General features: G+C 43.6%; 1 protein-coding gene across 1 annotated transcript in view; it reads left to right on the forward strand.

Annotated features, from left to right (window-relative positions):
• The first annotated feature begins 789 nt into the window (after positions 1-789).
• Positions 790-11,784, forward strand: part of LOC108802842 — a 12,280-nt gene continuing 1,285 nt past the window's right edge. Inside the window, exons 1-5 of the mRNA XM_018574695.1 lie at positions 790-1,004; positions 2,971-3,262; positions 4,657-5,496; positions 5,824-6,312; positions 8,217-8,340. Of these exons, the coding sequence (XP_018430197.1) occupies positions 790-1,004; positions 2,971-3,262; positions 4,657-5,496; positions 5,824-6,312; positions 8,217-8,340 (1,960 nt within the window). The remainder of the gene's footprint in view (positions 1,005-2,970; positions 3,263-4,656; positions 5,497-5,823; positions 6,313-8,216; positions 8,341-11,784) is intronic.

Raw genomic sequence — 11,784 nt, forward strand, 5'->3', positions numbered from 1 at the left:
ACTGGAAGGTACATATTTTGGGGACGGTTACAAAGGAATATTTCTGATTTCTGCCTGGAGAGACGCTTTAATGTAGTTTAGAGAGATAGCCGGGAACATGATAACATGTAAGAGTGCAGCACAGGCAGAGAGTGCACGAAGTTATCAGCTCGCTGGATTTTTGACAGATCAACAAGTGTTTTTCATACTTTTTAAACAGATCTAGCAAAACACTTTCAAAAGTATATTTTACAGACCAAAAGGGGGGCAAATAAGAGAAGTTCATTGTTGGGATTTACAAACACGTTAAATTTAACTTACATTGGAGCAGCTTGGTTACATGTAATCATTCATTTGTCACATGCAGAGGGCTGCTGGTCGGTGCTGGTATTCACTGTTGTATCTTGTGCTACACACAGGCAGCTCTTTCCTGTTCTTGTTGCTGTCTGTACACAGGGATTCGCTCCCTCCCGTACCTCCTCCATTCAGCAAGGTCCTCCAGAAGCACCCGGAACACTCCAGCGCTGACCTGGTCTGTAGAACAGACCACTACAATTAATTTAGCGTCCCCAGCAGCTCTCCGGATGTGATACATGGATTTTTACATGTAACAAAGCCGAGCCAATGTAACTTGAAAAGATAGTTCATTCCTGGAGTTCTGTTCTAATTCACAAACATCTGCCATCCAAAATTCTGGGCGACTAAGCCTTTAAACTTGATAATACTGTAACCTCTGACCTTCCTATCTTCCAGTTGCAATGGCTGAGAACACTGAACAATAGGAAACTCTAGTTCACGAAGATCACATGAATGGCCATCATAAGGAGACTACTACAGGTCCTCCTCCTCTTCTCACAGCTGGATGAGGGTCAGTCTGGTCCCAGCTGCAGTCCCCACGATTGGCCAATGGAAACCTTCTCACAATTTGGAGATATTCTGATTGGGGCCATTTTTGTGATTCACTCCGGATTTGTTTTCCAAATACCAACCTTCCAGGAGAAGCCAAAGCCAGTCTCTTGTACGGGGTAAGTTCTGGGGGCAGATGTCTGAAAGCAAAAGTGATGTCCATGAGGTTCTAATATGAAATGTATGACAAGAAGACCGTGTAATCTGATCACTGAGCTGAACATTAGCAGTACTAGGGTTGCCACCTGCCCAGGATTCACCCGGGTTTTGAATGCTGTGTCCGGGTTTCATGGCAGCAGAAACCCGGACATAAGATGTCAGGCAGACAGGGGCAACCAAAATTAAGATCGGGGCTACTGGCCCTCCACTGAAAATAGTCTCAGCTGTGATATTTACATATGAATAATCCGCGACTCATTCTCCCAATAAAATGTCTGCACATTGCTGGAGTGTTTGGGTTTTCGATGGAAGAAAAGGTGGCAACCCTAATCAGTACGCTCGGCCCAGATATGCCAATGCAGTTCTTGAACATTGAATATAGAGAACATTAGTTATTAAGAATGTCATTCAATTTGCTTTGTTATAAATCCTTTTTTTTAAGTTTACAAAAACCATAATGTACTGGGATCTTTTTAACAGTTAATAAATATCTTTATAAAGAGAGAGTTTTGAAGGAGGAATTTTTGGCAAGCCAATCTGAGTAAATATACCATTTATGGGTCACTAGCCCAGTGAAGGCCACCAATTCCTGGGTATGTGTCTCAAAGAATCCGTGTTCCTCTAGGAACTGAATTTAGATTTGTGTGTGTGTGTTAGGTGCACCATTGAGTGAATCTATTCAACTTTTTGTTTCTTATAGTAAATGTATTGAAAGATAAGAAATTATAGTTATTTAGGAACATATTGGAGTGTTTGGATACAGTCAGGTGACAATAGATGTACCCATGTTAAGAAACTGAATCTGAACCCAGGGCCTCTGCTGTGTCTGGCGGGGGTTCTACCTGCTGAGCCACCTTAGAACCTTGGATAGCTCCTTGCCTGATCTCCTGTGTAATCCTCAGGTAAACCTAGTTTCTGCTGAACTCTGACCTCCTTGCTCCTCCCTTGAACTTCCTATTTTAGCCACGCCTATGCACTTCCTGTTTGCCAGATTATTGTTCTCCTGCCATTTTCTTGCTTCCTGCTCCTTCTGTGATACAATCTACTAATACTGCTACCCGTGTACCGACCTTTGGCTGCTGATTCACCGACTACTCTCATCATCTTCTGCTTAATACCTGATACCTTTGACTCCTGACCTCGGCTTGTTCACTGACTACGCTTCTGCCTGCTCCTCCACTACTATCCTCTGCTTGTGTACCGAACCCGGCCTGTTATACTACGAATTGCCTGCGGTTTCAGCTGCTGGACTCTGAGCCTGATCCCAGATCGTGACACAATGAATGTAAAAAGAGTTTAGGAACACAGTGGTATGGACCGAGTTCTTGTAGGTAAGGCATGCTAGAGACCTCTATGCCTGACCTGTATAAGTAGATTCAATCACTGCGGACAATCCTTGTCAGATTGCTGAACTCACCAAATACCGTATCATCCACAAAGGTTGCTTTATTCTGTACGTGCAGACAACAGGATAACAGCAATGAATGGTTACAGTATTATGCGTTCAAAAGATGATGCCTTTCCTACAGTACTATGCAGAGTACATGTGTCCTGATTACATGTGGCTGTTAGCTGTGGCCATGACACAGGAAATACTGATCAACAAGAAGAAGGGTGGGGCTTACATACAGAGGAACTGTCATCGATCTCAGGGATATCAGGTCAGGTAACATAGATATATATATATACATTACCACAAAAGGCCACTAGATGGCAGCATATGAACTAGACATATAAAAACGTCCCTAGGAAAAGGTATAGGGAAACAATCTATATAAAACTTCTATCTAAATAAACTTCTATGCCCCATTGGGGCGGCACACCCATGTTTTAGATGAATGTGATGGGGAGCAGATGGTTGTGTGCACCCAGCATAATGCATATACTGTATAACCTAAACTCTCAATCTCCCCTCGCTTTGTGTAGGTTCCACATTCGTTACTATCGGGAAGTTCTGGGCCTCATGTTTGCAGTGGATGAAATTAACAATTCTCCGGAGCTGCTGCCTAATATCACTCTTGGCTTCAGCCTGCTGGATTCCTGTATGTCGGAGCTCCGGGCAGTGGGAGGAGTTCTGTCCCTGCTGTCAGGACTTGGGAACCCCTTTCCAGGATACGACTGTCATAACCCTTCAGTCATGGTCGGGATTATAGGTGAACATTTTTCCGCCTTATCTCTTCCTATTGCCCAAGTTCTCGGTGTCCTCCATTACCCACAGGTATCTAAAAGTTAAGATTCTTTAGAAATGTCTAATCACCATGCAATGTATTAGGAGCACTATGCTAATACTGGGTATAGGTAGGACCTCCCTACACACTCAACTTCCTGTTCTTGGATGACTGGAGTGGAGCCTGACGTGGTCTTCTCTTGTTGTGGGCCATCCACCTCAAGGCTGGGAGTGTTGGTGTCTTCTGAGATGCTTTTCAGCTCGGCACATATGTAAAGAGAGGTTATCTGAGTCAGCTGGAACCAGTCCGGCCATTCGTCTCTGACCTCTCTCATCAACAAGGCGTCTCTGACCTCTCTTCTTCATGAAGGTGTTTCAGTCTGGAGAACAGCCATCCGCTGGATGTTTTTAGTTTTTTTGCTCCATTCTGAGAATGTCATGGGTAAAAATCCCAGGAGAAATACACCTATCAGCCCGGCTGGCACCAACGGTCATGCTACAGTCACCATCACTGAGAATTTTGTTCCCTGCTGGTGTTCAATGAACATTAACTAAAGCTTCTGACCTGTATCTGCATGCTTCTATGTATTGTGATGCACCCCTGGTGTACACATACCCATAACCATAGTATGTCACAATATTACGGAAAATTGTTATCACATACTTACCGTAATTTTCCTTTCCTGGCTCTCCTCATGTCGGCATACTAATGGGTTAACCCCGCCCCCGGCTCCTAATAGGACCACCCCTAACTAGAGCATAAAGCCCCCTTCTCCCACCTCCTCTGTGTTCAATAACACGCCGAGCGAAGGCATGGGAGGGACGCTATGCCGACATGAGGAGAGCCAGGAAAGGAAAATTACGGTAAGTATGTGATAACAATTTTCCGTATTCCTGGCTCTCCCCATGTCGGCATACTAATGGGACATAGCATACAATAACCACAAGGTAAAGAAAAATGCCAAAATAATTTAATAAGCTGCGGAAGCCGCAGAAGATAATACGGACGCCCCAAAGGCTGAGTACGCAGAGTTAGACACATCGACATTATAATGTTTAATGAAGTATTAAAGGACGACCAACTCGCTGCTTTACAGACGACCTCTACCGGAACTTTCGCGTAGGCTGCCCAAGACGTAGCCAGCGACCTTGTAGAATGAGCTCTGACTTCTTGCGGAGAGGGAAGACAAAAAAAGAACACAGAGGAGGTGGGAGAAGGGGGCTTTATGCTCTAGTTAGGGGTGGTCCTATTAGGAGCCGGGGGCGGGGTTAACCCATTAGTATGCCGACATGGGGAGAGCCAGGAAAAACATTTCCGTATAACAATTCCTAAGCCTAAAATGCAAAATGAAATGCCTACGTATTACAATGATGATAGTTTGTTACATGTATCCTTATGTGTCAAACACTTCTAAGCAATGATATGTACATTATTCCCTTTCCAGATCAGTCATGGGGCGACCCTTGCAGCTCTGAGCAATAAAATACAATTCCCATCATTTTTCCGCACCATGCCCAGCAACCTCTTTCAGAACATTGCTCTCCCCGAGCTGATTGGGCGTTTTAGTTGGACTTGGGTCGGGATGTTGGTGGTGGACAATGATGCCGGGCAGCAGGGGGCCCAGGTTATACGAGCTGGGATAGAGAGAAATGGAGGTTGTATTGCTTTCCTGGAGAAAATCCATCTGAGTTATTCGACCAGACAGATCAGGAGAGTGGTGGATGTTATTAAAGGAAGCTCCATCAATGTGATCATTCTCCACAGCCCGGAGGTCCATGTGACGGCCCTGCTAGATGCCATGTTTGATGACGGGCTCACCGGGAAAACGTTCATCTCTTCAGCTTCCTTTATAATCACCCCCGGACTCTTCTCCAAGAAAGCCTGGAAGGTCTTAAATGGCACAATTGGACTGGTTCCCGGGTCTGCCCACATGCCAAGGTTTGAGGAGTTCCTTCTAAACCTTCATCCAAATGCCAGCTCTATGTACCCATTTATTAGGCTGTTCTGGGAGAAAGCTTTCAGCTGCCACTGGCCTGATGGAGATGCTGAGGGGTCAGTCGCTCCCATTATAAAAGAACATGTGACCTGCTCCGGGAAAGAAGAGCTCGGAGGTGAGATTGCTCAGTTATTTGAGACAAATGATCTCAGCTTGACTTATCATGCGTACCTGGCGGTATATGCCTACGCACACGCTCTGCATTCACTGCTCGGCTGTCCAACCGTATCGGAGGGTTATTTCAGTCACGGAGTGTGCGCCGATATTAATGATGCTCAACCCTGGAAGGTGCGTAACAAATTATGTATTAAATCATAACGTATGGATTGTGACTTTTTTTTCTCACCAGCTTGTAAATAAAAAGAACAAAAATGATAAACAAGCAAATAAAATATTCAGCAGTCTACAAGCTTGAATAGAAAAGTAAGCAAGCAATGTTCTTCTGCTGAATTGATACAGGAATACCCTCAGCCCTCCGAGGCCCGTTTTATATGTCCAGTACAACGTGTTACACTCTGTGACTTGTTTTCCCTTTCTAGTCACCTTATAAGTAACTTTATCGACATCAGACACCACGCATACCAGTAGTCTCATTGTAGATAAATAATGTTGCAGCACATGTTTGATGACGGGCTCACCGGGAAAACGTTCATCTCTTCAGCTTCCTTTATAATCACCCCCGGACTCTTCTCCAAGAAAGCCTGGAAGGTCTTAAATGGCACAATTGGACTGGTTCCCGGGTCTGCCCACATGCCAAGGTTTGAGGAGTTCCTTCTAAACCTTCATCCAAATGCCAGCTCTATGTACCCATTTATTAGGCTGTTCTGGGAGAAAGCTTTCAGCTGCCACTGGCCTGATGGAGATGCTGAGGGGTCAGTCGCTCCCATTATAAAAGAACATGTGACCTGCTCCGGGAAAGAAGAGCTCGGAGGTGAGATTGCTCAGTTATTTGAGACAAATGATCTCAGCTTGACTTATCATGCGTACCTGGCGGTATATGCCTACGCACACGCTCTGCATTCACTGCTCGGCTGTCCAACCGTATCGGAGGGTTATTTCAGTCACGGAGTGTGCGCCGATATTAATGATGCTCAACCCTGGAAGGTGCGTAACAAATTATGTATTAAATCATAACGTATGGATTGTGACTTTTTTTTCTCACCAGCTTGTAAATAAAAAGAACAAAAATGATAAACAAGCAAATAAAATATTCAGCAGTCTACAAGCTTGAATAGAAAAGTAAGCAAGCAATGTTCTTCTGCTGAATTGATACAGGAATACCCTCAGCCCTCCGAGGCCCGTTTTATATGTCCAGTACAACGTGTTACACTCTGTGACTTGTTTTCCCTTTCTAGTCACCTTATAAGTAACTTTATCGACATCAGACACCACGCATACCAGTAGTCTCATTGTAGATAAATAATGTTGCAGCCTCAGCTGTTGTGTGGGAATAGTTATCATTGTTTGAGTTTTTCCTGCTTCCGTAACATGTATTTATAGGGAATCAATATCTGCCACCGGTCAATGGATACCAAATTATCTTGATGATATTAAAGTGACACTAAACTCAGGAGTTGAAGTGACATTAAAGTCACAACCCCCCCCCCCCCCCCTTTAAGGACTTACCTTATTCTGATCCAGCGCAGACTGCCGTGTCTTCCTGTCCCACGGAGTCCGTGGCAGCTTAGTGAATAACCCGGTAAATATTTTTACAAATAAATCACAGTTTTATTATACGCTGACAAAAATATATACATAGTTACATAGTATTTGGGGTTGAATAAAGACATTAGTCCGTCAAGTCCAACCCATATAGGTCCACGCATCATCTCATTCTTAGGGATACTGGTACCCCTGGATATTACGGTCCCTCAAGAAATTGTCCAAACGTTTCTTGAACAAATCTACACTCTTGGCTGAGATGACGGCCGATGGCAGTGAGTTCCAGACCCTAACCGCTCTTACTGTAAAGAACCCTCTTCAAATTTTTTCTCCACCAACTTTAGGTGATGGCCTCTAGTCTTTGTAACGGAGTTAATCTCAAACAGTTTGTTGCCAATGTTGCCGTCACCATTGAACATCTTGCACATGAAAATCATATCCGCCCTTAATCTCCTTACTTCCAGCGTAAACATGTTTAAGGTCAGAAGCCTTGTCTCATAGCTCTGGTCCTCCATCCCCTCCCCCTCCTCTCATAGCTCAGGTCCTCCAGCCCCTCCCCCTTGTCTCATAGCTCTGGTCCTCCATTCCCCTAATTAGTTTGGTTGCCCTCCGCTGGACTCTCTCCAGTTCAAGGACATCCCTTCTCAGTACCGGCGACCAAAACTGGACCGCGTACTCCAGATGTGGCCGAACCAACGATCTATATAGAGGCCCAATTATAGACTTGTCTCTGCAATACATCCCCTTCTTAATACAGGACAAGACCCTGCTAGCTTTGTTTACCGCAGCCTGGCACTGCAATATATGTTCTGTATATATATTTCATATTGTAGTTGTTTTTAAACAATTGCAGTATTAAACAGAGGCATTGCAGCTTTGTGTTTTTCTGCAGGCTGAAGGCTTTTATTTTTTAAATGCACCTTCATGCCATAGATCAGGGCTCAAAATTTCCACTCGCCTGCTCGCATTTGGCGAGTGGAAATGCAGTGCAGGCGAGTGGAAATTCAGTCAAGCTTTGTACAGGTAATTGATGTGCATTAGATGCTGGATCTAAGCTGCTGTATATCTGTAATGTCCTTAGGGTTAGGACTGGGATATACACAGAGATGGGACCAGCCATGTTTCTATAACCTGTAATAATATTACCACCTGGCCACCTCCCCCACCTCTGTGATTGAATAATAAGGTGGAAGCAGCAGACCGATGAACTCGTCCTTCTCACTCACATGTGCATGCAACAAACTTGACTGATGTCTATTGCTACCCCTCCCCCATTGCAGTCTGACGAAAGGTACAGACAGGAGACTATAAGGAGGTAGTGGCTGATGAATTTGTCTCCTCGGCAGGTCCCAGTCTCCGTCTGCAGTAACAGCTGTCGGCCCGGGTACAGGAAAGCTCCTCTACAAGGAAGACCCATCTGCTGCTATGACTGCGTCCCCTGCTCTGAGGGAGAGATGACCAATCACACAGGTATCATATGGTGGATCTGATGGACCTTTCATTTAAGTTGGATGCTTTAAACATCTTCTGGGAGGTTTTGCTGTAGCTGATCCAGATATGTTCCAGGCTGAGCTAGCAGTAGTTAGTCACATTCATCTGGACTAGTGTTGAAGAACGTTTGACCATCCCCATTGCAGTGGACAAGTGGCGGCATATATCAACTTTGTAAAACAAGTCCAGATGAATGTGAAGAACTTTATTAGGCATACTATGACTTGAATACATGAAATCCTTCACACACATGTCCCATCTAATGATAAAGGGATCTCCTAAGAAAAAAAAAGACGTACAGAAATTCACCAAAGTATTACCTTACTACAGGTCTGGGTGAAGCCATTCAATCCTTCATGGTACTATCATTGTACCCCTTCAAGGCTCTTCTATATAAAATCCTGAACCCGGCCATCTACTCTGTGCCACCAGCACCATATGTCTTCCAAATACATGAACTCTACATGAACATTCATATATTGTATCCTGTTAATAAGAAGGATGTTTCGATCCCCGATCACAATGATAACTGATATGAAATCTCAGAACTTCAAATCAAAGTGGCTTCTCAATATCTCCATCACATTAATCTCCATCCCATGAATCTCCATCACATGAATCTCCATCCCATGAATCTCCATCCCATGAATCTCCATCACATGAATCTCCATCCCATGAATCTCCATCCCATGAATCTCCATCACAGTAATCTCCATCCCATTAATCTCCATCACATTAATCTCCATCCCATGAATCTCCATCCCATGAATCTCCATCACAGTAATCTCCATCACATTAATCTCCATCCCATTAATAGGACTAGAGGCCACCACCTAAAGTTGGTGGAGAAAAAATTCCAGCACAAGGGGCGAAGGGGGTTCTTTACAGTAAGAGGGGTTAAGGTCTGGAACTCTCTGCCATCGGCAGTGATTTCAGCCAAGAGTGTAGATTCGACAATTTCTTGAGGGACCGTAATATCCGGGGATACCAGTATCCCTAAGAATGAGATGATGCGTGGACCGATATGGGTTGGACTTGATGGACGTATGTCTTTATTCAACCCCAAATACTATGTAACTATGTAATTAATCTCCATCCCATTAATCTCCATCCCATGAATCTTCTATGAAGTGGGTGATTCCCGCGCATACCTGTACAGTGTGTGCTCAGGAAGAACACAACCTGAACACGATGTTGTGTTCAGACATTTGTGACAAACACTGAGAGAAGAAGGTGAAAAACACAATTGTTGCGTGGAGATACAAAATCTAACCACAGACATCAGTGAGCGGTGAGTGTCTGCCCTGCAAAGGACACTGCTGTGATTGAATGATGATGGAGGAGGTGGATATGTGTAGATCGTTGTTTTGTCCACTTATCTTGAAGTAGTTTATTCCAACAGTCCGAGCAGTCAGCAGATTAGCCGACTAGGTTGACAGTCAGCAAAAACCCCAAACCTGCACACTATTGAGGTCATTTAATGGTAATGGAATTCAGGGGGCTGTACACACCACTAAACAACAGATTCCTGGCCAAAGTCATAAAAATTTACCCCGGGGGATCCCCGGTGGCTTCACTGACCAGATTTGTTTAGGCAGGAGTGCAGCATGTCCAGATCCAAGGGTGACCGGTGCTTGATGTGGATTAGCTCGATGGATGACTCCATTGACAGATACATCACTGGAAGCCATTGTTGACAATGGATTGACATGGATACATTTTAAGTGATAGAGTCCCTCTCATATGATGAACAATTGACTATGATTCTGGTGATAATGGTTGTCGTTTTCGCAGTCCTCTGCATCAAATATAAGGACACAACCATCATCAAGGCCACCAATAGGGAGCTGAGCTGCATCCTGCTGGTGTCTCCCATTCTCTGCTGTCCAGAGTGCGGTATGTCAAGATCCGGGGGTGATGGGTCAACATGACATGGATTATCTCACTGGATGTCCTCATTGACAGATACATCTCTGGAGGCCGTGAGTCTGATGATGGACTGACATCAATAAACATTACTTTAAAAGCCGGTAATGATGTGTTTGTGCTTTTTTTCTTTTAAGTTTTTCAATTCTATTTTTTTTTTACTTTTAACTTTTTGTAAGAATGGGTAAAATGTAAATAATGTTCCTCAATACTCATTCCCCTGCCAGGGGGCAGATGTCTGATCATCCTCTTATTATAAAGGGGGGGTTTCCAGATTGCACCATAAGTCCCCCTATTTTACTATTACCCCACTTACTTTTGAGGGCACACCCCAGGCCTGGATAAGGTCAAAAAGTCCAAGTATCCCATCGCACTCCTGACAGGAAAATGCCCATGCAGCAGGGCGGGTGCAGCAGCAACAACGGATGCCTCCGTCCAAAACGTACAAAGTGATAAAGTCACCGGCACTCCAAGTTTTCAAGTCAATAAGTTTATTGACCCAACGTTTCGGGACCATGCGGCCCCTTCCTCAGGCAAACAGGGGAAGGAGCCGCAGAGGAACTGTTTGCCTGAGGAAGGGGCCGCATGATCCCGAAACTTTGCTAGAGGAGTTTTCACTTGGGTCAATAAACTTATTGACTTGAAAACTTGGAGTGCCGGTGACTTTATTACATTACGCCTGGATAAGGGTCTGGTTGGCATAGAGTAGAACCTCAAATCATTTTTATGCTTTTAATTACTTCATACCTCCACAACTGTGGGGGCTTTCTATGTTATTTTGGGGACAATATATTGCTGAATTTTAAACCAACACTGTACTGGTTAATAATTTAACAATGGGCAAATTTGCACCACAATCAGTGCACTCAGACATTGTAAATGTTCAATTTTAGCTTTTCAGAATCAAATCTGCGATGTTCAGGATGAATTTAACATTTTCCCAAACACAAAGAGCAATCCAATCCTGGAGAAAACCAAAGATAAGGGGTCTGGTTCAGTAACACGCTTTCCTATTTGTTAAGTGATGTCAGGGGCAGCCACATTGATGTTAGATTGTCATATCTGGATCAGGAGTTTGTCACCTTCCACAGAAGATGCAGCACGAAGGTGTATCCAGGGCCGGATTTACTCTCCCTGCCGCCCCAAGACCAGGTTCCGCAATGCGCCCCCATTTTCTTTAAACTTTTATTCCACTTTTTATTTTTTTTTATTTTACCTTTTTAAATTTGTATTTATCTTATCGTTTGCATTTTTATTTTTTAATATTTGTTATCGTATGATTGTTTATCTTTTATAATTATTTTCTTATTATTTTGTAATCATTTTTTGCTTATTATTTTATACTTTTTAATCACCTTTTTATTTATTTTTTTATTTTTCTTTACTTATTTTTTATTACATTTTTATTTAATTAATTTTTCTTATCATTTTTTTTTCACTTAACTTTATTGCTATCACACAGGCACTAACAAGCACCTGTGTGATAGCATTTGGAGG

Source organism: Nanorana parkeri, unplaced genomic scaffold (assembly GCF_000935625.1).
Source record: "Nanorana parkeri isolate BGI_ZX_2015 unplaced genomic scaffold, ASM93562v1 scaffold3169, whole genome shotgun sequence".
Taxonomy (NCBI): Eukaryota; Metazoa; Chordata; class Amphibia; order Anura; family Dicroglossidae; genus Nanorana; species Nanorana parkeri.